At 37.6% G+C, this 27,984-nt stretch overlaps 1 protein-coding gene across 1 annotated transcript; it reads left to right on the forward strand.

Annotated features, from left to right (window-relative positions):
- mta3 (metastasis associated 1 family, member 3) lies at window positions 1-27,926 on the forward strand. The gene is made up of 19 exons (XM_053511126.1): window positions 1-239; window positions 3,316-3,383; window positions 4,875-4,968; window positions 6,266-6,392; window positions 8,044-8,107; window positions 9,457-9,574; window positions 11,746-11,848; window positions 12,174-12,273; window positions 12,391-12,579; window positions 14,342-14,416; window positions 14,515-14,573; window positions 14,678-14,799; window positions 15,645-15,802; window positions 16,219-16,438; window positions 20,203-20,295; window positions 20,385-20,564; window positions 20,667-20,698; window positions 23,201-23,325; window positions 26,919-27,926. Exons 1-19 carry the CDS (start codon window positions 212-214, stop codon window positions 27,082-27,084), a joined length of 2,121 nt encoding a protein of 706 aa, XP_053367101.1. The 5' UTR covers window positions 1-211; the 3' UTR covers window positions 27,085-27,926.
- Window positions 27,927-27,984: the final 58 nt, after the last annotated feature.

The following is a 27,984-nucleotide window of genomic DNA, read 5'->3' on the forward strand; positions in this document are numbered from 1 at the left end:
GAGAGAGTGTGCCGAGAAAGGGGCTCCCCACTAACAAAAAAAAGAAACCCAAACGAGGGAGAGAAATTTCAGGCTTATATCGCGGTTTATCCCCTTTCTACACGAGTCTGTAACCTTTTAATAACTTATAATTATTACATATTTTTATTTTCCTATTTATTATCTTTTTTTAGTTTATGGTTTGTTTTTTTACCACTCCGGGAGGGCAGAAATGGCGGCCAACATGTACCGGGTCGGAGGTAGGCTATTACAATCCGGATTTCGGATTTCTTGATAGCCGAAGGACTAGTGAGTTGTATTTCTGACTTTTAGCAGGTATATGATTGACTTCTAAAAACAAACGAAGACACTAAAATTGACCTGTAATTAAATGTATTGCAAATGATTTGGGATGTCTGAGGCCTTTAGCCGCACTAGCAAAAGAATGCTAGTTTTACTCGTAGCTAGCTATCATAAACACATCATCAGCTAATCTAGCTAGCTAACGCTATTAAAGATGCAGGAACGGGCCAAATTAACTGCGGTTGTTGCATGTTTACTTTTCAGGCTGTAACTGGTTTTCTTTGAAGGAATGTCTGTATGGATTTTAGGCAGGTATATTTCTTAATAACCTTCACTATTTTGCATATTTTCATTAGTTACGGGTTTTAACGGCGTGCTAGCTAACTAGCATTTTAAAGCTTAGTTTATCGCTATCATTAACTACCGAGCAGACGTATCGGTTTTATTCCCACTGAGCAAGATTTATCTAAACAACCACAAGACGAATGTTTATAACTTTGCATTTATCCAGCACGAACTCATTTATCGACCTCATCCCAGTCTTGATATTTCTATCCTCATTGTTAATACAATTAGCCAGACACGGCAGTGATTAGCTGTGGCGTGCCGGTGAATACGACATTGTTACATGGCGGCGTTAAACCGTGGCAAAGATTTAACGCCAGAAGACAACCGGAATATTTGTGTAATGCATCTACCCAAAAGTGGATTACATGACTGTTTGTGGTTGAATCTGTTTTACAAGCACAAGTGAAAATCCCAACACTATTAGGCAAATCTAGTGCTTTCGGTTTATCCCAGTGTATCGGAATGAGAAATGCATGTCTGTGCTTTTTAACCTCTGGGCCTTTCCAGTCTTACACAAAACCTCCGTGCATGCGAATAAAATACTCCTTACAAAAGTGCTTTTATCACCAGGACATATTCACACCTTGTCCAGTGTGTGCAAGTAGGAATGGGAATCACCAGTCACCTCCCGATACGATACTATCACGATACCTCGGTGCCGATTCGATTTGTATTGCGATTCTCTGAGTATCACGATTTTATAAATATCCCGATGCGATATTACATTTACATCCTGATTTTGTTACAATTTAAAAACTTAAAAAAAAAAGTTTAATAAAGGCCAGAGCAAACAATCCTACAAACTTCAGATAAAACAGCTGAACAGATAATTTCAAATTAACTTCAACAAAGTTTTTTTTTTTCTATCATATTCCATAATTATAATTTCTAAACAAATTTAGCAAATAATGCCCTCCTACAAACAGGTTGAAAATGTATAAATAGTTTAGTGTACCTCCTTTAGGATTATAAAGAAATGGCGCCGGTTTGCCCCCTAAACGCCTCCAAAGTCTCGTCTCAACTCGACAGCGAAAATGTGAGTGTGTAGCTCTTACGCGGCTATGCAGGGCTTCTAATGCATGTGATTTTCAATTCATTTTTTGCTTGTGGTGTTTTGAGACTGCTGTAAGCGTGTGTAATGAGTGGGTTTGAGAGTAATTCACTCGGTTTAAAAGAAAAGAAGATAGGAGGCTTTTAACACGTAAGATTTTTGATAATGCAGCGATACTATAAATATGTGTTTCTGTTGTGCCACTCGGAAGCTTGTGCCCTCGGTTTAGAGTCTTTAATGTCTGGGGCTGACTGACCAATCGCCAGTCATGGCCAATTAAACTGAAAACCGGTCTATTCCGGTTACTGGCTGATCGACTGGTTTACCTCTATAATAAATGTAGAAATTCTTTTAAAAATAGATTATGGAGTTAGTGTGGCGATACATGAATTGCCACACAAAGAAGCGCGATTCATGACTGAATTGATAATTTTTTTCTTTTTCCTTATTCTTCTGCCCCCTCCCATCTCTAGTGTCAAGTGATACAGGAATAAAGTTTTGGTTGTGGTTTAACAGTTTGGGTTATCATCTCTATTGAGAGATGTGAGGCTGTAGCTTACAGGAACTCATTACATACATTTTCTGGTGCAGTGTTCTGAGAATGCATGTGGTGATGTATAAAACAACACGCATGTGTGAATATAAGCCACAATCATAAAGTATGTTTCTTATAATGATCTTTCTTAAAGCATGTATCTTATAATTATTTTAACGTATGTTTTGCACAATCGAACAACAGAGCTTGCAGGGTGCTGGTTTATTTAGAGTTAGATCTCAGTGCTGGGGAAATTCTACAATCTTAGTCATAAGTCTTCAGTTACCCACAATACTAGTTACACTACATGGACAAAAAAAGTACCATCAAGACACCCATTTGTACAGGATGTCTTTAAATGCCATAGCATTACAATTTCCTTTCACTAGAACTAAAGGCTTTTAGCCTAACCCTGTTCCAGCATGACAACGCCCCGTGTATAACACAGATTCAGTGAAGACATGTTCTGTCAAGGTTAGAAAAGAACTAACTTGAGTGGTTCCGACCTCAACCGCCACTAAACTTGATGAACAGGAATGCCATCTGCACCCCAGACCTAGTGATGTTCCTGACCTTACTAATGCTCTTATGGCTAAAGAAACAAATCCTTACAGCCATACTGCAATATCTTATCGTCTTCCCTAAAAACTGGAACTTATTATAACAACAAAAGTGGGCTTGACTTTGGAATGGAATTTTCAAAAAGCACAAATGGGTGTGATTTGTCAGGTGTCCACAAACATTTGTTTATTTAGTGTAAAGAAAAATGAATAACTGATTATATACTTTTTATAGTAGTGTTGAATTATTTAAATGGAAACATAATACTGTATAGTAAACATGTAAATAATAATAACAATAAATATAAATAAGTTATTCCTAATGTGTGCAGCTGTTTTGAATGATAAAAGAAATGGGTCTTAGATGTCTGATTAAAAAAATGGTTTGCATGTAACATGAGTTTCTGAGTGACAGGATATGTGTTTATATTCTGCATAACAACATTTTCTAACAGGCTTTCCTTTAGGTACTTGCTAATTTGATCACACAAGCCATACAAAAGCAATAAATGAATGAAATGCCATGTTTATTGTTGCAGATTATGTCTTTTTTGAGAACTCATCAAGCAATCCTTATCTGATCCGGAGAATAGAGGAGCTGAACAAGGTAAGGTTTGGATGCATGATATACGGTGTTGGTTTGTGGGAGACTAAAAAAAATCACAACAGTAGTACCGAAATGTAAAATGCACATTTTAGTGTTTTCCCAGCTCCCTGCACACCTGGTTTATTTAAGCAATGAACTAATTAACTGTCTTAATTGAAGTGGGATTAACGCAAATAAAAGTCCTGTTTTTTCGCTTGGTAAGCAGCAAAAATCAAATAACTTTTATGACTTGATTATTATTTTGTTCTCTGTGGTCCACACATGCCTGTTTTAAAATAGGAATCAAAGCATGCTAATCCAATACTAAATCCCTTAAAAGTATCGCAACATATGTTTGCTCTGGTTAGTTTTTGCGCTTAAGGACACAATTTAAAAAGCGTTGGATTCAGACTAATTGTGTTGGCCATGTTGTTCATGTTAAATAAAAAATATGATGTTTCTGATTCAAACTATACATATACACACACATTTTATATAAAAATTATATCTTTCAATATCTGCTCGTGTTTGTTTCTGATGCAGGCCGTAATATAATATTTGGTGACGGGTGTTAAATGTGGTGTTCCCGTGACAACTAAAAAGGTTAAAGTGATGCACACCTGTGCCATCTGTAGCTGGTTGTCAGCAATAGAATTATTCTTCTCAATCAAATTTTATCTTAATATATTTCAATAAATCACAGCAGCTGTAAAATAGTAAAACAGTGATGCCCAGGTCACACAGCCTGGAGAAACATTACATGGAGCTCTCCTTAATGCTACTTTTATTTATTGTAATTTAAAGAGTCTGTTAGTAAATAAATTAGCGTGGTTAAAGATCAAATTGTTTTTTTTTTTTCATTCAGAACGTTCATTTATGTAAATAAAAGTAATAAGGTATTAATGATCTAAAATGTCGGCAGTCCACTATATTTTGATGTGACTTTTATTGTTTTAAAAATAAGCATAACACTTATCCAGCATATTTAATGCGATGACAATGCAGACTGCTATTTCGCTTGTTGGCTGATTATCCAGTGGCTGATAGAAGAGAGTGCCAGGGGTGAACAAGTGCACCGATAAAACAAAACAAACATTAATTGTGCGGTTGTCTAATGGGAAATCACAAGTGTGAAAACCCGGATACACAACACCAGTCTTTTTGTAATGACCCGAATTTCTGCAAAGTGCTGTCACACTGCAGAAATGACCAAGAGTGGACTGGTTTAAAGTTAGCATTATTCTGGTCATTAAAAGTTCATCTGTTTTCCTCTGTTTACCATCTTACTGCGACTGTAGAGAGTCCTTACATGGATTGTTCATTAAAGCTTGAATAAACTGGCAGCATGGCTTATCAAAAGAATAGCACCCTGGTGCCTGTACTGAGCCCTGTACTGATCAGTTTTACAAGCTTTTTTTTTTTTGTTGTTTCTGTTCCTGTCTTCTTTAAGCAATGTGTGGTTCACATGTGAAACCGTAAGTCACCATCGATCATGCGTGTCACTGCTTTCAGACAGCGAGCGGCAATGTGGAGGCGAAGGTGGTATGTTTCTACAGGAGAAGGGACATCTCACAGAGCCTCATCCAGCTGGCAGACAAGCATGCGAGTGAGTGAGGTTGTGAGAGACTGAGTACTGTTTTGTGTTGGTGGTTGAGAATGTGTTTTAATGAGGCTGTGTTTTACTAAAAACAAAAGCCGTCCACGCATATCCTGTGTATGTGTATATATGTGTGTGTCTGTGTCTGTGTTTGTGTCTCCTTTTTCATAGCAAGCCAGGATCCATGTCATATCCCTGTGTGTCAGCAGGGGTCTTGTGATCTTTATAGAGTTGCAAATTCCTTACAGTCCTAATTGTATGGTGGGCCTTTCTAATCCAGTGTGGCTAGAGATGCTTAACTAATTGATATTGGCAGCTGCAAGAATGCTTAATTAAAGTGTTCTGCTGGTGAATAAGGACACATAAAGTATTATTTGTTAATCATTATGGACTTTTCAGTGGTAATATTACAAAATCTTGCCATATGGATATGAGCATGTTAACAAAATTTTATTATTGTTTTATAAACACTTAGTTTGTTCTCAGAAGAAAACGAGTGCCTTGTGTTCTCAGTTTCTATGGGTGCTTTGATAAATCATGGACATGGGTTGATATGATATGATCCAAATGATGCCAGACTGTAAAAATAGCACACCACTGAGTCCCTGGTGTCGCAGTAGCATAATTGCAGTATGTTACTTTTTTGGAAGAAGGTTACCCCTGTCATGTTTTTTTTGGAAGACCTCACTTCCAGCACTAAGAAATGATGCTGGCAGGGATTCATCTAAAAGAATAGGGAAATTGGCCAAGGCTGAAATGCTTTTTTTGCTAATACCTTTTGTAGTGCTTTTTCCGCCAGTCAGTTTGATTCATGTCCCAATGCAGTGCTATTATCACTAGTGTCTTGTCTTCCATTTCACCATCTGATGGTTTGTGTAATAACGATAATGAATCATATGTTGGAACGATTTTTTAGTACTTAGAAAATATATTTTTTAGATCATTTCACTTTCAAAATGGATAGCTGGACTTGATAAACGAGCATCAGTTGTTTTTTTTTTTTCTATTAACCTTGCAGAAACTTTTTTTAAACTTTTGGACCTCATACCTCATAAGTCACTGTCCTCTGTTTGTTGTGCATGAATATTGTTTATTCAGGCGTTTGCTTTTCTTACACTTGTGTAGTAGTTAATCTTAAAATATTGTGTTTTGTGTATGTGTGTGTGTACTGCATTTCTGGTGAATTTTCTGAATGTCTCTTGCAGCACTTGGCTTTTTCTAATGCTCTTTGTGTGTGTGCTTATATGTATTTGTGTGTGTGTGTGTGTGTGTGTGTGTGTGTGTGTGTGTGTGTGTGTGAGAGCAGAAGACTTGGAGGAAGAGAAGGAAACACCTACAGAGCCAGAGCTTAGTGAGAAGCAGAAGCACCAGCTCCGACACAGAGAGCTTTTTCTGTCTCGCCAGTACGAATCTCTCCCCGCCACACACATCAGGTAAACACAGACAGGCTTACTTCCAGAATACTCGTGCATAGTCAGCATAAAGGGGATCCTGCAACATAGACCAGGTTTCTACATGCGCTGTGCGTGGACTCTTGCATAGATGGCTGTTTTTACTTTAGGGGCAGTGTCACATGAACTAATCCAGAGTTTCTAGGAAATGTAAAGCAAAAAGAGATAAAGGTGTTGACAGCACAGCCATAAGTGTCTGAAGGGTTTTTTATTCATCTGTATCAAGAGACTCGTGTTTATTAAAGACTCCTTCTATTAAAGTACAGTTTAAATCCATGTTTTTTTTATTAGTTACAGAATTATAAATGCTTTAAAATTTCCATAGAAATGATAGAATTTAAAATCACCACAATGGACACATTATATCCGATGACTAAACACTAGGGTTGGTGGCATGAAGAGGGGTATGTTAAGCACCTTTATAGCGTGATGTATAAGCTAATGGGCTTGAAAAAAGTCTAGCACACATCAGCACTTGAACCTGCCAAAACTCTTGTAATCATTTTTTAAACTTTAATTAAGATTGAACTTGGTATGCTTAGCCAATGACTGCAGTTACACACCTGTCTGGTTTAGTCCGATCTAATTGATGATCAGTTTCACGTGCATGATCAGTTTCACGTGCATGATCAGTTTCACGTACACAATCTGGAATTCTAGGGATTATTTTTGTTAGGATTGTACTAATACTACTTTTGTTCATGATATAATCGGGTCTGTACATTTATCAGTTAAATATCAGGAAAATCCATTAACAGTGGAATCAGTCTAGTTTTATGACACAATGTTTTATTTTTTATTGTGAATAAACTTTTCTTATATTCATCATCCAGAAAAAGTTAGCAATGTAATATTTAATTGACAGTAAGTTAAATTTATAATACAGTACTGACAATGACAAAAACCTGACCCTCTACAAGACGTTTCCTGATTTTTCATGTGTAATTGAAAAACCTATTAAGATTTAGCCTTTTATTATTTTGTCCACCGTGTAATAATTTGGAAAAATGGGAGAAGGTGAGCTGCATTGATAGCATTCAAGACAAGCAAATGTTTTGTCATACACTATTGACTCATGTACAACCACACCTATTATTTGTTTTGTTCTTTTCACCCTGAGTATAAATGAGTGATGTGAGAGAGAGAGAGAGTGAGAGAGAGAGATGAAAGATTCAGCATTAAGTCATACGCCACTTCCAAGTCCAATACAGATCTTATAATGCCTGCTGTTATCTCACTCTTGGGTTCACTCATTTAAAACGAGTTCCCACTTGGAACCGGTTGTGGCACTTCTCTGTATTTCACACTCGCCCAGTTTTAGGTGAAGAATGAAATCCTATGTTATTGCTCCTGTGTACCTTGAAAAAGCATGCTCCTTTTCAACCTCCATCCGCCTACCAGAATAATCTTTTCCCCCTCCGTGTCACCCTTTCCCACCTCACCTCGCATTCCTCATCTTTTCACACTTTCTTTTCATTCACACTTTTTTCCCTGTAATCTTGCACTTCATGTTCTTCCTCCTCCCCCCGCTGCGCCAAGGTGCTTGTGTGTAGGGCTTGCCTTCTGTATGTGTGCACGTATGTGTATATGCGTGTCTAATTCCGAAAGCTGCTTTGTATTTGTGTTTTTCCAGGGGGAAGTGCAGCGTGGCCCTCCTGAATGAGACAGAATCAGTACTCTCCTATCTGGACAAAGAGGTACCGGAGTTCCTGCTTTTACAGCTGCAATTTTATGGCGCAAATTATAAAGAAATAATCAAACATGGTTTCAAGCGATTCTTTTTTTGCAATTTATATATAATTTGTGATGCATACAGATAATTTTTTTAAAATGATTCTAAGAGGTATTTTTTTGGATGCGAAAGATAAGCGATAAATCCTTTCCAAAGCTGATGTTTGTAGATTTATTACTTATACAAATTTTTAAACTGAAGTTTTTTGGCACTGTTCATCAGTGTCCATTCTAATTACTTGCAATTTTTGAAGGAGTTAGTTAGGGCTGGGCGATCTGGCCTAAAATCAAAAATGATTTTTTTTTCATTGCCCTCATACAGATTGTAAAAGTTATGTACAGTAAATATGCTCACATATTACAAGTGAGAGATTTTTGAATGAAGGGTGCATTCCTTGATGTTAAAAAAATGAAGGAAACACACACTATCTACTATCTATAATTAATTTCAGTTGTTCAGCATTGACGTTCAATAAATAAAGCACACATTGCCTAAAACAGTCACAGTGTTCAAACAAATTGGTGGTGTTACCTTCGAGCGTCAAAACTGTTTTTCTACAGTGTCTACATCTGACATTTTGTTCGATGTCATCCTTACTGAAGCCAAAATGTGTCCAAATAACAGAGACTGCGTTTTTCTTTGGTACAAGCTGCTCTTGTTGCTCAGTTGTCTCAGTGTTTAAGCTCTCCATGCTCGACATGTCAGCGGAATAACATAACGTAACAGAGCGGGGTCACATAACTCCACACACGGTAGTGTTTTTAAAGGGAAAGTAATCGAAATAATCGACCTGGGAAAATCTGATCGATTATAGGTTCTGAATGTCAATTCAGTTTCAATTACAATTACTTTTCGATTAATCGCCCAGCCCTAAAGTTAGTTTTATTTATGCATGATTAAAATACAAACGATGTATTTTTTTTTTTCCATCTTAAAAGGATTATTTTTTTATTTCATTTACATGTTAGTTAATGATTTAATTTTGCATTCTGCAAGCATATCTTTGACCTGAACAGCTGCACTTAAGGTTTACACTTTTGCCAGCTACAGTAACGGCCGTTGCAAAATTATGAACTCTGGTGATCAGCCATACTCTACAGATTGGGTAGATGGAGAAAACTGAAGAGTTCCTTCAACTGAAGCTGCGATTTAAAAACTTAATGTCGACTCGAGGAGTATTTTCTTGCCTCTATATCCTCTGGCTTGCACATTAGTAATATGAATCTATGTATGCAGTTCTTTGAAGATGCTGTGTGACAATGTCATTCTTAAAAAAAACTGTCATGCTTGTGTCTCTCTCTCTCTTGTTTACAGGATGCCTTTTTTTATTCCTTGGTGTACGACCCAACACAGAAGACCCTGCTGGCAGACAAAGGGGAGATCCGTGTGGGTCCTCGCTTTCAGGCTGACGTCCCTGATATGCTTCAAGAAGGTGATCAGTGTACACTCTGACACACATTGACAAATCCAGCTAGAAGATTATTATTGTATGTTTTTTTTGCTTAATTTTGAATTAAAAATCTTTTATTTTTCATGCTTGCAGTACAGTTTAGTTCCTTTCTTCACATATGCCAACTTAAGACTCGTATGGTTGCCGCACAATGGGCTATGGTTCAATGCTCCTGGAGCAGAGAGGTTTAAAAGCTTTGCTTAAGGGGTTAACAGTGGCAGCTTGGTGGTGCTAGGGCTTTAACCCCTGACATACTAATCAGTAGCCCATATCACCGAGCCATCACTTTCTTCACCTTCTGTGCCACTATCCTTTATTCAGTTTTCTGTTGGATTTCATCTGCCTTCAAACCGAATTACAGTCAAACTCTGTTAATAAGATTAAGAGGCTGGGTAGTAAAACTTTTCTCCTGACACTGACTGGGATAGTTTAAATTATGGTGCTTAGTATTTGCAGAGTATCAGGACAAGTTTCATTAGTGACTTCTGGTGCATTACAAAAGGAACAGGGTAGATTACTATATCAGCACTTACAATTAGTCAAGTGTGAAATTGCTCTTCTATCAATCTCATTGGCTTTGCTTTGCCACTTGCACTGTTTCACTGTTTATATTCCCAGTTGCCAAAATCTTAACTCAAAGATCTCCCTGTTCTCTTGGTACATTTGCATACAAATGAACCGTGTTTTGGATGTCGATGTGGAAGACTATTCTGAAGACAAAATGTGTTGTACACATCATTTCTACAGAGAGAAAGCAGAACGGCACAAACATTTATTAATATAGTTATTTTTGCCTTCATTTGTTTTATAGTTCATGCAGTAGACACATTCGGTAATGCTGTAGTTTCTAGACTAAATACTTTGCAAACTGGTGTTCGTAATACTGATTAGAGAGGCACTGATTAATATATATATAATTAATAAATAACTAATAAATATAATAAATTGGAAATCAGCATCAGTCAAGAAATTTGCTGCCGTTGCATCTCTACCACAGATGCTTTATGGAATGCAAAAGATGGTACCATGAAGGTCAGAGTGATTCTTTGCTTCTGAAAGTGTCCTCTTATTCTGAATTTTTTTCTTGTTTCATAATAACTGTGATGTAAATGGTTATTGACTGTGTTTAATACTGTATAATATCAATTGTATGCCAAAAAAAAATTGAAAATGTATAGAATGTAGAAATTGTTCTGTTTATTGCTAGAAGAACTAACTCACATGCCTCCATTTTTCAAGTTGTATTTCTGATTCGGATGATGGGTTATGTATGGATTGTAGGCATGTGTAATACAGGATGACCCAAAAGTCTGGACTTGTAGGCAAATTATATGTCTAAAATGTAAATGACTGTAAATAATCAAATTTATGGTGTTTGGCACTTGTGTGTATATTGAACACAAGAAAGTTTATTATTTCTTAATTTATGAGAAGTAATGTTGCATATGGAGATGATCTTCAACTTTAGTGCAAAGATTGTTCTTTATATAATCTGATACTGGTAGACTGACTTAAGATGACTACCGGAAAAAAAGTCACTGGTGGTCTTCAGTTTAAACAAGTTTACAATTTAATTTGCATTTATGCTTTTTCAGATCATTTAAAATGCCACTGAATCTGATGACAGTGAATTGAACTTGGCTAACTTTTTAAAGTGCTGTATATTTAATCAAAAAAAGGATTGGAAATAATCATGATTCAGGATTAGTCATATTAGTCTTCCAGTGCCCCAATACAGTTTATTTTGTTATTAAAATAAATTTGCAGCAAAACAATTGCATATTGTTGGATTATCCATTCTTACCCACCTCTTTCTTAAGACGATCTGAGGATCTGCTTTCCATTCTTGTTGACTTTTAGGGCTTTGCTCACCAAGTCTCTTAAGTTTAAGCTAAATCTGACACTCTGATTGTGGGTAGTTTAATTAATAAATAACCAAACAAATAAAACTTTGTGCTATACGGAATCATTCTGGATATGTTAGGAATGTAGTTTTAATACAATAGATACTGTATACACAATATTATGATATTACAAATATCAGTAAATAATTGATAATTTGAGGCCCTCACCAGTCTCTTTTTCAGGGACACAAGCCCTTATATCTAATGATTCATGAAATTACTTGAATGAAACTGCCCTCTTTTATCCAGGGGAAGCAGATGACAGGGACCAGTCCAAGCTGGAGGTGAAGATGTGGGACCCAGAATGTCCACTGACCAATAAGCAGATAGACCAGTTCCTAGTGGTGGCTCGGTATGTGTTCTGACTCAGTAACAAGATGCATCCTTTCACAGAATCAATGGCATAAAATATTGGATGTCGTGACTACGGCAAAAAACTTTGTGCTTTAAAATAATTTTAACATAAAATCATAGTCAATATGTTTGTCATTATTCTGCCTACCTTTAAAAAAGTTTCAAGGTCATTCATTAAGCCATGTGCTTTGAAGTAGAATGTTTTGTTTATAAACAGAGAAGCTACTGATTATAATTATAATAATGACGATAATTAGATTGTGTCTGGTGTAATGTTTTTGTGGAGACCACACACGATAGTAAATCTGTCAATGTGTGCGCAGGGCGGTGGGGACTTTTGCTCGAGCGCTGGACTGCAGCAGTTCCGTCAGACAGCCCAGTTTACACATGAGTGCTGCAGCGGCATCACGGGACATCACACTGGTACCATGCTCAACAGCACTTAAGTTTACAGAGCTCATTTCTGTCTCTTTTGCCTTATTAATGTTCTTCGTGTGTGGCCTTAATTTTTTTTTTCTCCTTGTGCTCACTGCATTGTAGTTCCATGCCATGGACACACTACACCGGCATGGCTATGACCTTTCAAGCGCGCTGAGTGTTCTGGTGCCACAGGGAGGGCCTGTGCTCTGCAGGGATGAGATGGAGGAGTGGAGCTCTTCGGAGGCCAACCTGTTTGAGGAAGCATTGGAAAAGTACGGCAAGGATTTCAACGACATCCGGCAAGACTTTGTAAGTCCAAACTCCACAAAACAAAGCTCTTTGAAAAGCAAAGGAAGGTCTGTGCATCAAACCTTTTGTAGCCAGGAACTGCTTTAACTGTAAAAAGAAAATCCCAATCGACCCTTTTAGTAAAAAAAATATTTTCATTATTTTACATTAGTGAAAATTTGTTCATATTTTTTGGGAGATTATAAAGCTTTGTCTCACAATTTTCTACTGATAGAGTGCAGGTCTAAATCTACCCAAATATACTAACTTGGATCATGTGGGTTATGATTTCTACCACTGTAATGAAATCTAATGATTGACAGTCAATGCTTCATGGGCCTTGTTTTAAGAGTGATAATGAAATGAAAAAGTTTTTGTGTGAGACAGAATGATGGTGCCCCAATACAGTATTGTCTACAAGCAAGTTCTTTGTCTGTAGACTTAGAACTTGGCCTAAAAGTAAAAAAGGCCTAATCAGGTTAATCCAGATAGAAAACCTCAAGTGCGCCCTCATGTGTACCCAAGTCTTAGGGTCTGGTCTGAGTGGCTTTGTCAGGCTAAGATCAGGATGAACAATACTGTTTTAGCTCTCTGGGGAAATTGCTTTCTTTCCACTTGGCATCTAAAGGGAGAGCTGCCCTTGGGTTGACCTGTACTTGGAGGAGCAAGGTAGCAGATGATGAGGATGATGATTGGAGAGTAAATCGTTATTCATACATTCATGGGTTGCAAGAACAATCCCAGTGAGCTGATATGGCCACAAAGCTCTGTTGGCTTTCAGTTGGATATGAATGAGATATTCTGTGGAGGCTAGAGGCTTGGCCTCTATCTCATTTTTTTTCTTGGGCGTCTTGGATAAGGATCAGTAGAGTGCTATTAGTGAATATGCGCCAGTAATCAGTATTGTTCTTGGCTAATATAGAAGCAGCGTTATTTATCTTTCTGTAGGGCAGTTCTGTTCCTCAAATAAAAGTTGAACAAACTGGTAAGCAAATGGCGTGCTTTTTAATACGATTTGCCATATGCCAAATTTTAATAAATGAAAATGTAATGTTTGCATGACCAGCCACACTAAACCTACCTTCATAGGTACATGGCTGATTTTATTATTTTTTTTCAAGCTGCAGGGATTTGTTCCTAATCAAGCCTTCAGGCTGATGAGGGCTCTCATCTCAACATGCAGTCTGCCACATCAGGCACTCTCCATCTAGAGTCCACAAGGTGACTGGTGTACGAGTAGAATTTTATAAGCTTTCACATTGTTTAAGATTCTGCCTCGACTTTCATCTTGTTTGTCTTGTGGGCTCAGACAGATCTAATCAATTAAGGCAGGTATCATTTTCCCAAAACACAAACATGGGAAAATGTACAGAAAATCCACATTACCTTCTGTGTGCAGTGGTACCAACAGTTCTCAAAAAAAAAACTTCTGCGTTGTCGCCGTCTGATAGCCTTTTAAATTAAGTACCAGTGGTAAAGATGTATATCAGGATATGCTGAAGTGTTTTTAGCATTCATCCTTTAGGCATCTGCCAAAGGCAGGTGCTCATGAATAAATTTGTTCATCAGCATGCAAAGCCAGACATTTTCATGTCTTAGAATAAGCTTAGAAATATGAAGGTGTCTTGGGGTCGTTCCAGTCTGTCGATTGGTGTTGCTAAAGTCAAAGCAGGCACACAGTTCACCGGGGACAGACAAAGACTTCAATGGTGTGTGTGTGCGTATACACATCACTTCCACAGTAGTTCTTACTCTATGCTTGTACCTTCTTGCTTTATTTCAGCTCCCATGGAAGTCCCTGACTAGCATTATTGAGTATTACTACATGTGGAAAACTACAGACAGATACGTGCAGCAGGTAAACAAACAGCACTGAAAAAGATTGCTATAAATGTAATGCTGATGGTATAGATTATAGACTTTACACATGGTGCTAAATGTCGTTTCTTGATTTAGAAGCGACTGAAGGCAGCTGAAGCAGAAAGCAAGTTGAAACAAGTCTATATCCCCACATAGTGAGTTTACCATCTGCCTTGCGTTTTGATTTTTCTTGATTTATCTTCCCTAAAGCCAACCTTTATTCACTCATTACATTTTTTTTTTTGTTTTAAATCTGCAGTAATAAGCCAAATCCTAATCAGATCTCAGTCAGCAACGGGAAGATGACCACCGTGAATGGCGCAGCAGGACCGGGCAGCTTTCATGCAGCCAGTGGGGGTCGTGCATGTGAAAGCTGTTTTGGTAAATATCTTATCACTCCCCCCCTTTTTTAAAATTATTTTTTTATTTTAATTTTTTATAATCAGTAGTTCACTTAAAGCATGCCATGCCCTTTACAACTGACCACTTACTTCTTAAATCAGTCAAGAGCTGTGCATGTTTCCTAATCAAATCGACATGACTGGTCAAGTGCAATCCAAATGACCTTCAAAGATCATTGAAACAGTCAATAGTGAGCATTAGTGATAAATTCCTTAATAGATGATTAGCAGTGTCTTGCACATGTTTAGGGGTTTAACCCTTAAAACCCAGAGCATTTTTAGCAGTTTTTTTTTTTTTTTTTAGCATTCCTATTTTTATAAATACATATATGAGTGGCGAGGATCGTGCATTAAAGATTGTCTTATCATTTTTTTCTGCTTGACTTGGCTGGCAATATGATGGATTGATTTTATTTCATTTTAATCAACTTTATAACATGACTTGTCACCTGAGCAAAATACCAGAGAAATACTGGACACGTATGATCATTTCTTTTTTTATGGTTGTTTTTTCGTTTGTTTCTATGGCCAGAAAATAATAGTAATTTAAGCATTTTGAAAGTTTAACATTTGCTCATTATAAATGTAAAAACCTAATTTAATCTTAATTTAATCATAATTTATGTAATTATTTCAACATAATTTACATACATGACATATCCATAAACACAGCAATACACGTGTGATGTCTGAAGCCTGCCTTTGAACACGCACTGACAGGACATTTAAAAAAAAAAAAAAAAAAAAAAAAACGTTCATTGACCAATGTTTGTTTCCAGCACCGATTAAGGGTTAACGGGTTGAGTGTCTTTCTTACCTCCCCAGCCATGCAGTCTCCTCAGTGGTACTCGTGGGGTCCTCCGAACATGCAGTGTCGTCTCTGTGTCTCCTGTTGGATGTACTGGAAAAAGTATGGTGGCCTGAAGATGCCAAGCCGAGCTGAGGGAACAGAAGAGAAAACGCCTCCAAGCCCTGCTTCAAATGTAAGGGTTAGCATTGTAGGAGTCAGTAAGATGATAGGGGGGCTTTATAATCTCTAGACAGCTAGAAATTGGATATTTTGACCATGCATGGGATTGAAAGGTGCTTTATACCACAAATAAAACAAACAGCAAACGCTGGATATATGGCTGAAAAAGTAGAATAATTAGTTCACTGAAGTGTAATTGCTTCTGTCACGATCATTATTGACAGAAGCCATATCAAAAATATGATCTAGATAGTGGTGCCATATTTGTTATAAGCAAAGCACTGCATGTTCCATCTTTCCATCTTTATCAATCTGTTTGTCTTGCTCTCGTCTCCTTATCTGTCTGCATCTCTGGTTCCTGCGGTTTTCTCTTTTTCATGCTTCTGGCCTACTTACTTTTCCCTTTATTGTCCGTCTGTCTGTCTGTAGGAGATGCGTTCACGTGGCCATAGCCTGCGTCAGGGTTCCCACATGGTTCCAATGAGGAACAGAAGTCCCAAATCCTCCATGAAGACTAAGCAGGCTTTTCTGCTACAGGCCACACGCCTCACCAAGCTGGCGCGTCACATGTGCCGTGACCTCATCAGGCTGCGCCGGGCAGCGCGCCGCCCCTTTGTGCCCATTAACTGTGGCGCCATAAAGGCGGAGTGTAAGAGCTCTTTAAATTCCTAACTTCAGTCTTTCTCTAAACCTTGCCCCTTTACACACACACATGCACACAAACACACACACGCTCATCAATGCACCCTCTTTGCTGTCTTCCTCACATCCACCTCAACATCTCGCAGTCATTCCTCCCCTTCATTTCTGTCTTTTACTGTTTTTGTTGTTATATTATTATTATATTATTTTGTTTTTTGTATTCCCCCCCACCTCGTTTCCAATAAAGAAAGCCTGTCCTCCATCATTTTGGGTTGCAATCATCTTTTCATTTCAGTTCAGTTTTTTTATTTTTTTATTATTATTATTATTATTATTTGATTTTTTTTTTTTAACGTTTTTTTGGTTTGCTGTTGTCATTTCTTAAAATAAAAAAGTAAAATACATTTATAATGTCTGTGAAAAAGGGTTTGATAACATAAAATTAAGTAGATCCCATTTTCGATTGCCTTTACTCTAGCTTTTAGTTGTACTTGGAAGTGCGAATAATGTGAGACTTGTAATTATTAACATTGCGTTTACAGAGCCCTTTTACGTCTATTTTGCCTACAAGAAACTGTATTTTGCACACCCTTCATGATGTTTACTACATAATGCTCACTGTGAACCTGTCCTCCCCTGCCACAGTTCATTGTACTGTTTCTAGCTCCATTTCATTATTAAGGTCATACACAGCACTTGTCTTTTTGTCATGTTTCTGCGTGATATTTGTGCTGTACTTCAAGATGTTTGTAAAGTATAAGAAATTTAAACACCTATATAAAATGGTTTTGAATGTAGTTCCTGTGCCTTGTCCTGCATCTGTAACAGATTCAGGCTGTCACTGGGGGTGTAATTAATATCTGTCCACAAGTTGTGAATGCATAATCTCTCTGGTCTTTTGAACTGAGTTTTATAAAACAGTGACTGAGTAGATAAAATCCCCATATATGTCTTTGACAGGTTAGGGGTCTTAAGCACCTTAAGGAATTTAGTGTAGGAGGAACAGCTTGGATGAGAAAAGAATACCTCAGGAAGGATTAAAAAAAAAATCTGTTTTGTCTGCATGCACTAGAAAAAACATAATTTAATGCATTGACTATCAAACTAAGTAATCTTTTGGATTACTCCAGAAATTTTAAATTTCCAAAGATAAAGTCTGTTGGTGTAAACCATCAATCAGCTAAAAAATTTTTTTTTTTTTTTTTACTTAGAATACTTAAGGATATGAAAACTGCTTATATGATCATGAGTTTAAATTATGTAGGAATGTAAATATGCCCAATTCCATGATTAAAATTATTTGATGTTAAATAATGGTCAGGAAAACATGTAGGTTTGTGGCTTATCAAGATCATTTTCTTTAGGTACCATCTAATCTAAAGAATAAATTGTGTAATAGAAGAGCATCTCATTTGTATGAGCTGTTCATTGCATCAGTTGGTGGATGATGGTACTGCTCCAAACGATGGCCCTGAGAAAGGAGTTCCTAGTCGTAGCGGAAATGAAAATCATCTAGACTAAAATCATTTGTCCTCAAGGAATGAGAAAGCAAATAAAAGCTGGACTACTCAAATTGCTTTATTTAGCAAATGACTCGTGTTAAGAAGAAGCCACTGACAAGCTGTTGAGGCCTTATGTGCCTTTGTAATGAGATCATAAATAATGTCATCGCTTCAGTGCATCACTCCAGAGTGAAATTTGTGTGACTCCTACTCTATGCGGTTAGTAGATGCAATAATAGAAGGAAAGCTAAAATGCAAAAATAGATTTCAGATAAAAATCTGAGTCTTCAGTGAAGTTAGCTTCAATGTATTGAAATGGTTTGGAATGTTCAACTATGTCTTAAGAACAATTAATGATTTCTGCTGCTTTATGTATTTTGTTAGATGAGAAAATAAAATTAAGGAGCAGATTGATGGTGGTGGTAAGAAATAGTTTGGACATTAAAGTGTCTAGCAGTCTCATGTCAGTGCAGTGCAGACAGGCTAAAGATTGTATTATGGACATGAGGCACTTGGCCTTCTGGTAAGGCCTGAAATAAATGTATACGGATGTTAAAAAGCACACTGGGCAGCAATTATTTATATTAATTTTATAATGCTCTTCCACCAGTGGTCTGTCAAATAGGCAATAAGACAAATTGTGGCTCCCATGTAAATGTTGGCCTTTAATGAAATATGTATTTGGTCTACCAGGTTGTGCAGAATATTGAGGGGTTTATCTGCTAATTTCACACACACAGTTAGTTGTTGGTATTGAAAGCCATCATTTCATGTAACCAGCTTTTGGAAAAAATATTCCAAGTTAGAAGTATAATATTACAGAATTTTTTTGTGTATTTCTATAGGGCTGCAGTTCCTGACAGCCAAATTAGTCATATTAATTTAGTTTTTACAGAATTTAAAGTCTCATTTAATTTCATAGTCCCTTATCTCTCCTATTTGCATCTCGCCTCAGCTGAAGTTGCACTACGTTTTTGTGTTGCTTCTACCACATCTTTCATTCTGTGCTTTCATTCCACTCCTTTCTACACCCACCCACCCTAGAAGTGTGTTTTGTGTCGCACCCGTGAGAAGATCTTGTGGCACCTCTGTGCTATATGGCATGGTGACCCTTGGGGCATGCTCTTTGATTTGTTTCCTTCTTTTCTATCATATCTTTGTTTTCCTGGTGTAAATGTCCTGTGGGCAATCAAACAAACAAAAATAAAGCCATGGCTGAAACCATTCTTTCTGAGTCCTTGTAGTTTCATGTGTCTTGTGTAACTGTCCATCACTGTGCCACACTCGCACTTGATATTCTGTGTGGAGATGCAGTCGTATGAAGTTCACCTCCACTGACAGCATGAGCTCTGATCCATTAGGTCCTGTCATTCTGCTCTGTTCATGCCCTCATCAAGCGTGTTTTGTGTTTTTTTTTTTTTTTTAAATGGCGTGTGAATGTGAATAGGTTGGCTATTTGGATTATTCTGCATAATAATCAGCATGCTGCCTGTAAAAATATAACAGTCCTGCTAAGGTATGAGTCATTTTACTTAATTTTATTTTGTTTAAGGGTTAACTGGTGCGTTAGATCTAAAAGGAATGCATACAAGATTTCAACCTCAATACCCACGTAAATATCACATAACAGCTACTAAATGTAGCATAGAAGAATCACTTAAATCTAAAAAGACAAAGACTGCTGACAAAGCCTGCTACTTTACAAGAAATTGCCAATTTCCGAGATATTACAGCAATATTCTATTGGTTAGTGAGTGGCTGATCAGCATGCACCTTATGAGCTGTAATACAGGTTTTCTCTAGAACGAAAACAACTCTTAGATTGCATTTTCTTTGCTCGATGCAGTTCTTTGCTACTGCAGTCGGCTCAGTGATGTGTGATCCAATTAGATGCATTGTTAGAGAGGGAATGTTTCGAGGACATTTCAGAGCCCTTTAAGACAGGCCTTCATTTGCCCCGGCAACAGAATGGCTTGTTTCAGGATATATTGCAACGGCATTCTTGAAGTTTTTAATGAATTTTATAATGAGCTGAACATAGTTGGACAGGGATTTTAATGAGCTATGGTCAAATCAATGTGCTAGAGTCCAGGGAGAACAAACATATGGCTTATGCCTGAAGAAATGACTGCAGAACAAGTGATTTGCCTCTTTGTCTATCAAAGAGGCTGGTGATACACAGCGACATGACGAATCTCTCTCTTGCTTGCTGCGACATATTGACTACGCCCTGTTCTCTGTGTGTCCAATGCTGCCGGTTGATGTGTAGACATGATTCGAGTCGCAGAAGGCACAACCGGGCGATCCACCAAGCCCAAACCTTCCCAGAGGAGCACACTAACCAGTGTCCTGCAGTATCTCGGTAAGTCACACCATGTCCCCCATTGCTGCTGGCCTGATTTTCTTGAAGGGAAAATGGGACCAACAGTGATTTGGTCTGTGTTGTTTCAGAGTCACGTCCAGCACCCCATGTCCAGCGCTCTCATCGTACACCTGGTCTACAGATCCAACCACCACGTCGGCTTCTTTCCTCCCTACCCAGCCATGGACCACTTGGCATGCTGGGAAAACGCAGTTACCACCATAGCAGCAGGATGGACTCTGAGAGAAGAGCAAATGCACAAGGGCAAGGTGCTCGCACTAAACACATATCCATAAGCATATTATCTGGTTGTCATCACTATTTGTGATGTTTTTAATTTAAACGCACATTTATGTTTGTTTTTATTACAGAAAATCAGGGTCACATCGTGGGTCCCATTCTGGTACGTAAACCTTTCTAGTGTTGGTATATACAGTATCAGAGACGACAAAGATGCAGCTGAACAGCATATTATTTACGGTTGCATTTCAATAACTTAGAATATCAGTGAAAAGTTAATTCATTTAGGTAATTCAATACAGAAAGTGAAACTCGTATAGATTCATTACACACAGACTGATAGATTTCAAGTGTCTGTTTCTTTTTAATTTGATGAAAATGCCTTACAACTAATGAAAACCCCAAATTCTGTATCCCGGAAAATTATAATAGTATCTTAAAAAAAAAAAGGATTTTTAACACAGAAATGTTGGATTACTGAAAAATATGAACATGTAAAGCACTCAATACTTGGTCAGTGCTCACTTTGCATGAATTACTGGCATGGAGGTGGTCAGTTTTGGAGATTGCTCAGATAGTGGCCTTAAGCTCTTCTGCGATTGGGTCTGGTGTCTCGCATCTTACTTATCACGGTACCCGATAGATTCTCTACAGGGTTTAGTTTGGGTGAGTTTGCTGGGCTGTCAAGCACAGGGATACCATAGTCCTTAAACCAGGTATTAGTACTTTAAGCAGTGTGCGCAGGTGTCCTAACCCTAAGTCCTGCTGGAAATGCTCTAAAATGTCTTGGTAGACGGCTGCGCTGACCTTGGACCTGATAAAACACAGTGGACCAACACCAGCAGATGACATGGCTCCCCAAACCACCAATGACTGCGCAAACTTTTCATTGGACCACAGGCAACTGTGCTTCCCCTTTTTATCTAGACTCTGGGACCTTGATTTAATTTACTTTTAGAAAATTTACTTTCATCTGAAAAGAGGACTTTGACCCACTGAGCAACAGTCCAGTCCTTTTTGTCCTTAGTCAAAAGTCTGACAATATCTATGGTTTAAGAGTGGCTTGACACTAGGAATGCGACAGTTGTAGCCCATGTCCTAGATACGTCTCTGGCTCTTGAAGCACTTACTCCAGCAGCAGTCCATTCCTTGTGAATTTCCCCCAAATTCTTGAATTGGCTTTGTTTCACGATCCTCCCACGACTGCGGCTTATCGTGTTGCCCTACCATGTTTTTCTTTTTTTCCCATTCAACATCCTGTTAATGTGCTTGGATACAGCACTTTGTAAACATCTAGCTGACTGAACCGGCCTAAGAAAACATTTAAAGTCTCAGGAAACTTTTGCAGGTGCTTGAGTTAATTAGCTGATTATAGTGACACCATGAGTCTCCAATATTGACCTTTGTTACAATATTCTAATTCAAAATTTTTGTAGTTTTCTTTAGATGTAAGTCGAAATCATCAAAATTAAAAGAAATAAACACTTGAAATATATCAGTCTATATGTAATAAATTTATTTAATGTGAGTTTTACTTTTGGAATTGACTTACTGAAATAAATCAACTTTCGATGATATTCTAATTTATTGAGATGCACCTGTAGTTTAAACAAGCAACCATAGAAAGACATGTTGTGTAACACATCATGCATGCATCATTTGTAAAATGAATGATGACATTTTTAACAAAACAGCATTCATGTTGAATAAATTCGATTGTTCATTACTGCAGGTTAGAATGTCAGCATATTTTACTAGTTTTTACTTCCTAGGTTACGAACTTAAATGGTTTTAACTTTGATTTAGTTGTATTACTTCCCTCTGTGTTTTCTAATTCTGCAGCTCTGGATACAATTTATTTCTATTTAATCCTGCTTTTTAGTCACACTTGGAAATTGAAAACGTACATTGTATTGTGGGTTTACTAGTGACCGCATTTCCAAATTCAAATTATTGGCCTGCATCAAGGAAAGAAAACATCTAAGGAAACTTCTAAAATTGGGAACAAACAGCAATTGAGTAAAGGATGGTCAAACACACTATTAAAACCTGGAAGGATAGAGGTAAACAATGTTAAATAAATGTGGTCAGAATAAAAATTAAACAAGGAACTGATTGAAGAACACTTATGCTTGAGGTTACATAATTTAAAATGACATTCAAAGTCATTCAAAGAGCCTTTAATAGTGAAAGTTTTTCTACAGACACAATGTGATGACAGCCTGTGATTCTTACTAAATACCTTTGTGGTCATAAGAAAACCACTTGTTAATCAGACTAACAAGAAAAAAGGCCTCGGTTTGCAAGGGATTATAAAAGTTGGACTTGGAGTTGGAGCAATGGAAGAAAGTCATGTGGTTTGATAAGTCAAGATTGATCCTATTCTAGACCAATGGGCTTGTCAGGGTAAGACTCATTGGCAATCTTTAAACAATGACTTAATACCTTTCTGTTTTTTTAGGTATTTGGGTTGACAAAAAAACAAAACAAAAAACTCTCCCAACAGTGTTTGACTGATAGTACTTCTAGTTACAGTAGTAACCTAGTAAACCAGTGTAAGGATATGTCTATGGATGGAAACTTAAGTCGCTCTGGACGAGAGTGTCTACCAAGTGCCTTATGCATCATGCTCACCTTTCACATCTAACACTTCTCTTTCTCTTAGCAGCACAATGGACGCAGCAGTGGCAGCCCAAGCTTACAAGCCAGCAACATGATAATGCGCAAGAGGCGGCCCAATTGGATCGATGCGCCAGATGACAGCTTTTTCCTTGTTTCCCGAGAAACCAGGTACGCCTACCTAATGTGAAGCATGTTTTCTCTATGTGTGCCTTTTGATGTGGATATTGAGTTACAAGCTACATATAATTTTTCTTTTTCTTTTTAAATAATAAACCACTGATAGCAGCCAGTAAATCAAGAGGCTTACCTCAGAACATGACACCCTTGGTCTTAGAGTAAAAGTGTAACAAACACCATCAAAGAGTGTCAGAATGATTAGTTTGCTCTTTAATCCTGAAAAGTGGTTATTATCGATTGACTCAAGTTGGTCAAACTGGAAGTCAGAAACAAGGTTGTTTTAGTTGATTAGTGAGATTGTGGTGGTATCTTGGATAGAATAGAATGCTCATTTGTTTGTAATGTCCCAACAGGGAGTGGCAGGACTCCACAGATAACCTGAAAGTTAGCATATTATTAATGATACCCACTCCTTCCAACACAAAAGTCTTTAAATGTTGTTAACTATATGCAGAAAAATTTGTGTACCTTGACGAGATGGATTTTAATCCACCCATCCCATTTAACATTGGTGTCAATTTTTAACATGTCGATCAGTTTTAGTTGATTTTTACTCATTATTTTTCATTCAAGAGACACCGAGGTATAAACGTCTCCAAAATTAAGGAGCTCATTTCTTACCAAATATGTTCTGCAGCAACAAATGTCTCTTCTGAGTCATAATGATCATTTCTCAGTCTGTAATAATTTGATCTATAGTACACTGTCTGCCTAGATCTGTGCTCAACTTCTGGTGATTATTAATGAAATTATACATTTTTCTTTTAAAATTTGGATTCCTTTCTTTTTTCTTTTTAATTAAATAAAATTAATAAGGCACCAAAATTAATCCTAAGAAATAAAGTCTGCTTTGGGGGGGAGGGGGTACCTTAGAGGAGCAAGAAGACTATTTAATGCCCAAATAGATCGTGGGTCACAGTGTGTTTGTGACTTCCTATGATTGACTGGCGGCTTGTCTCATTTCAGTGCTGTAGCTGTTAGACATCTGCTCATGGTAAGACCTTGGCCCATTACTGCATCCACACCAACACATGCACAAACAACACATACACACACTCACAGACTGGGGCTGCATTTAATTACATGATGTGCAATAAAAATAGTTCTTTAGATATTTCAAGATTTTTATGCTTTAAATGGATACGACATAGACAAGACGGATTGGTTACCTTTCACACACAAAGTCTGCTGTTCTGTTGCTTGTGCTTATTTATTAGTTGCTTTCAGGAGCTCGTCTCAAAATGTTGTGTCATCCTAACATCATGATAGTACTTTAGTTCAAGACTACTAGTTTTTAGAAAAGGGAGAAAGCTGTAAGAAAATGCTTCTCCATTAGGGCCCTGTCTGGATGAGACATGACCGGCGCGTCTGTGCTCGCCGGAGCGGATGCCAGGCTAAATTTAGAGCCCCTGCTCTGAAAGATTAGCCTGTAACTGGCTTCAGAGAAGCTGAGACAAATGAGAGTCACTCTGAGGCTGGGCCTGGCACTCATGTTTTACCTCATCATACAGTGACCAGGAAATGATGGTTGTTATCTCACACTTGTATTGTTTCTAGTATCTAGAACATGCACAAGGAAAGAAAAGTGAAAAACCGCATGTGTAACCTTGATAGACAAGTCATATACCCTGATATTTCCACAAGAGACCACGCCATGGTTAATGTTGGCTGTCTTTAGAAGACGATAGATATCTAGATTTTTTTGTTCTACAGGATGGCTATTTAACATATTAATGCACATTCATGCATTTGCATTAATCCGAGTGCTCACTAATACACTTAGCCAATTTTAAATCTTTTAAAAGGATTTGATGTTAGGAGTCTTGATCATGGCATCTTCATCAGACTCAATCAGAGGCAACAGTGGCTGCAAGCCTTATAAATTGTGCATGAACACAGGACTCGAGGGTTCATCCATTAGCCTGATTATTGCAATTATACTCTCAACGTTATATCAAATTATATTTATATAATCAGTCGTCACTGGCTCATATTACAAAACTTAATGCTTGTAATCACTTTGGAAGGCAGCGCATTCAGATGAGCATTACTCTCACAAATTAACTGGCCTTGTGTTTACCTGAGGGGGAAATTCACACTAATACCATTACTGAACCATGGCAGTGTCAGAGTACTGTATATAATACAACCTGTTACAGAATGATTGAGAAAAACTTTTTTTTATTCATGTTCTACTGTATTTTAATCCTCATAATGTGATATTTCAGGAACTGCAGGATAGTGTATGTGCGTGTGTTTATGTGCATTTGCATATTGTATACTCCCTGTTTTCTCTGTAACAGAGTGGTCTTTCTCTCAAGGGAAAGAATTAGCATCCAGTTGGTAATGTTGTTTTCTGTGGTTTAGACAAACACAAATGCCCCATGTCATGATAACACAATGGCAACATTAGCTTGCAGTAATACAATAACAGCATGCCAGTTCCACTAAGAAAGATTTATGTGTTTTTCTACTGAGCCGTCACTAGTGTTCGGGAATATTTTTTTTTATTCCATTAGTCAGTAACAAATCATATGTTTTCCTCAACAAAAAAAAAACAACAACAAAAAAACATAGATAGATTAGCCTTTAACTGCTGCTATATCAAACTATTGTTTGTAATTGGAAAATGGAATTATGTATAAAAAAAAAATGTGTTAAGATTGCAAATCATTGATCTGTTATGTAACCAGATCCTTCCTGCATGTCTTCTAGGTTCCTCTCTGAAAGAGGAAATTTGTAATAATGCTTTCTTTATGGAGTTGGTCAGGTGACATGGTGGGTTTTTTGTGATACATTTTTAAGGTCACGACGTTTCTTTAAGTCAAGTCAAACCGGGACCTGAAATTTTTATTATGAATGAAGGAGGAAATCCGATTGACATTTACAGAAGACTTCAAGTACAGTAGGTGGATGAGAAATGTTTTAAAGGAGGCCGCTCTTGTGAAAATTCAGCAAGTGGAACACCTCCAAGTTGCAGAAGAAGAGACACATCTGTCTGTGGGAAGTGTACGCACAATCATTAACGAACATCAGTTGCAGAATAGAGGAAGACGGCTGGGAGTTATTGCCACATTTCCCATAAGTGCATTAGTGTGTAGGACAGGATTACATAGAGAGTTTTACTCACATAACTGAGTTGTTATTCTGTACAATCAAAAGTCCTGGTTTGACTTGCATATCCCTTACATTTTAAAATGAATGAGACAAGGAAATCAATAAATTTAGACCATTCTGGCCATTGTGTGAATAATTTATAAAAACATATTGGAGTTACTGAACACTTGTGATCTGGATATGGATATGTCACATTAAGCAATTTCTCAAACTGGAGTAGATTCTCTCTAAAGTTCTCTTCAACTCGTTTGTAGTAATGTGACACTCCACACTATTAACTTGGGGCTGCAATATATTAAAAAACACCATGTCACCTCATATGTGCTCCATCTTCCTTTGTTTTTTCTGAAATACTATTGCTTTTGTTGTAGTGTCATTTTGTAAACCTCAGTCTTCAGCTACAGTCTTGGATGCAGTAATGTTGCAGGAGTGAACAGTCATCATTTTCTCTTGTGTTGTGGTCACAGGAAAGCCCGGAGGCTGCTCACTCGTTCCCAGTTAAGAAGAGCCTGTAGGCAGCCATGCGAGCAGATTAATTTGCGAAGGGTCCCCCAGGGGCCAGTGCAGGGACCCATCCTCGTGCCCCCTCACCCTAGTCTACGGATGCGAGGTCCCATTGTGATCCACGACTGACCCACATCTATGCTGTTTCACCTGCCTGCCTCTTCTCTTTGATTCTTGCCCCTAATCATACAACACAGTGGTCATACACCACAGCTCTGTTCTCTCTGGAAATACAGAAACAGTGCATTCAGTGAAGCATGGTTAACCAACACCATGCACTATGCCATAGAATCAAGCACTTAAAGTAACTCTAGGGCTCCATTAAGTCTCAATTAAGCTTCTGTAAACTCGGAACTGATCAGCTTTCTTAATTTAATATTTTGTGGATGTAAGGATCAAATCATCACGGTCCTGTAAGTCAGTGGTCAAATGAAATGACGTTATAATGTACAAAGCATTTCTTTCTTTTGACAGATTATTCTGTAAAGTATTTGTGTGCTATTTTTTTTTGTATTTTACTTTAGCACTGCATTACAGTCTTTTACAAGTCCTTTATTTCTCTTACCTTTTGTGAGTATTATGAATACAGATTCATGTGCTGTTTTGAACAGGAATGAAGGTTTAATGTGTTGGGCATTACTGGAAAGCAGAATTATGTAAATAGCATGGAACCTCTGGACACAAGGTGCAGCCTTTTCACTCCAGTCTTATCTGATGGAAAAGCCACCAGTTTGATACATTTCCTTATGTTCATGTTTTCTATTTCAGACTATGTAATGTGTTTCTGATCACGCTCATCAATGAAGGTTCATGTTACTCTAAGGGACTGCTATACACTTTCATGAGTGCTGAATGGCAAGGGGGATTTGATGGTGTAAAATTATGAGGTACACTAAGTATATGACTTTATCCATATGCCAGGGAAATGCTGTTCTTCAGCTGTAAGTAAAGAAAAATTTGAGTTCCCAGTTAGAAATAAGGAAAGAAAAAAAGCTTTTTTTTAAAAAAAGGAACTTAAAAAAAGAACCT

This window comes from Clarias gariepinus, chromosome 14 (genome assembly GCF_024256425.1).
Source record: "Clarias gariepinus isolate MV-2021 ecotype Netherlands chromosome 14, CGAR_prim_01v2, whole genome shotgun sequence".
In the NCBI taxonomy this organism is placed as follows: domain Eukaryota; kingdom Metazoa; phylum Chordata; class Actinopteri; order Siluriformes; family Clariidae; genus Clarias; species Clarias gariepinus.

Coding starts and splice junctions, on each gene's coding strand:
- mta3 (XM_053511126.1), top strand. CDS start 212: ATGGCGGCCAACATGTACCGGGTCGGAG. Junction 14,417..14,514: donor CAGACAGATACGTGCAGCAG/GTAAACAAACAG, acceptor TTCTTGATTTAG/AAGCGACTGAAGGCAGCTGA. Junction 16,439..20,202: donor TGGCGCCATAAAGGCGGAGT/GTAAGAGCTCTT, acceptor GTTGATGTGTAG/ACATGATTCGAGTCGCAGAA.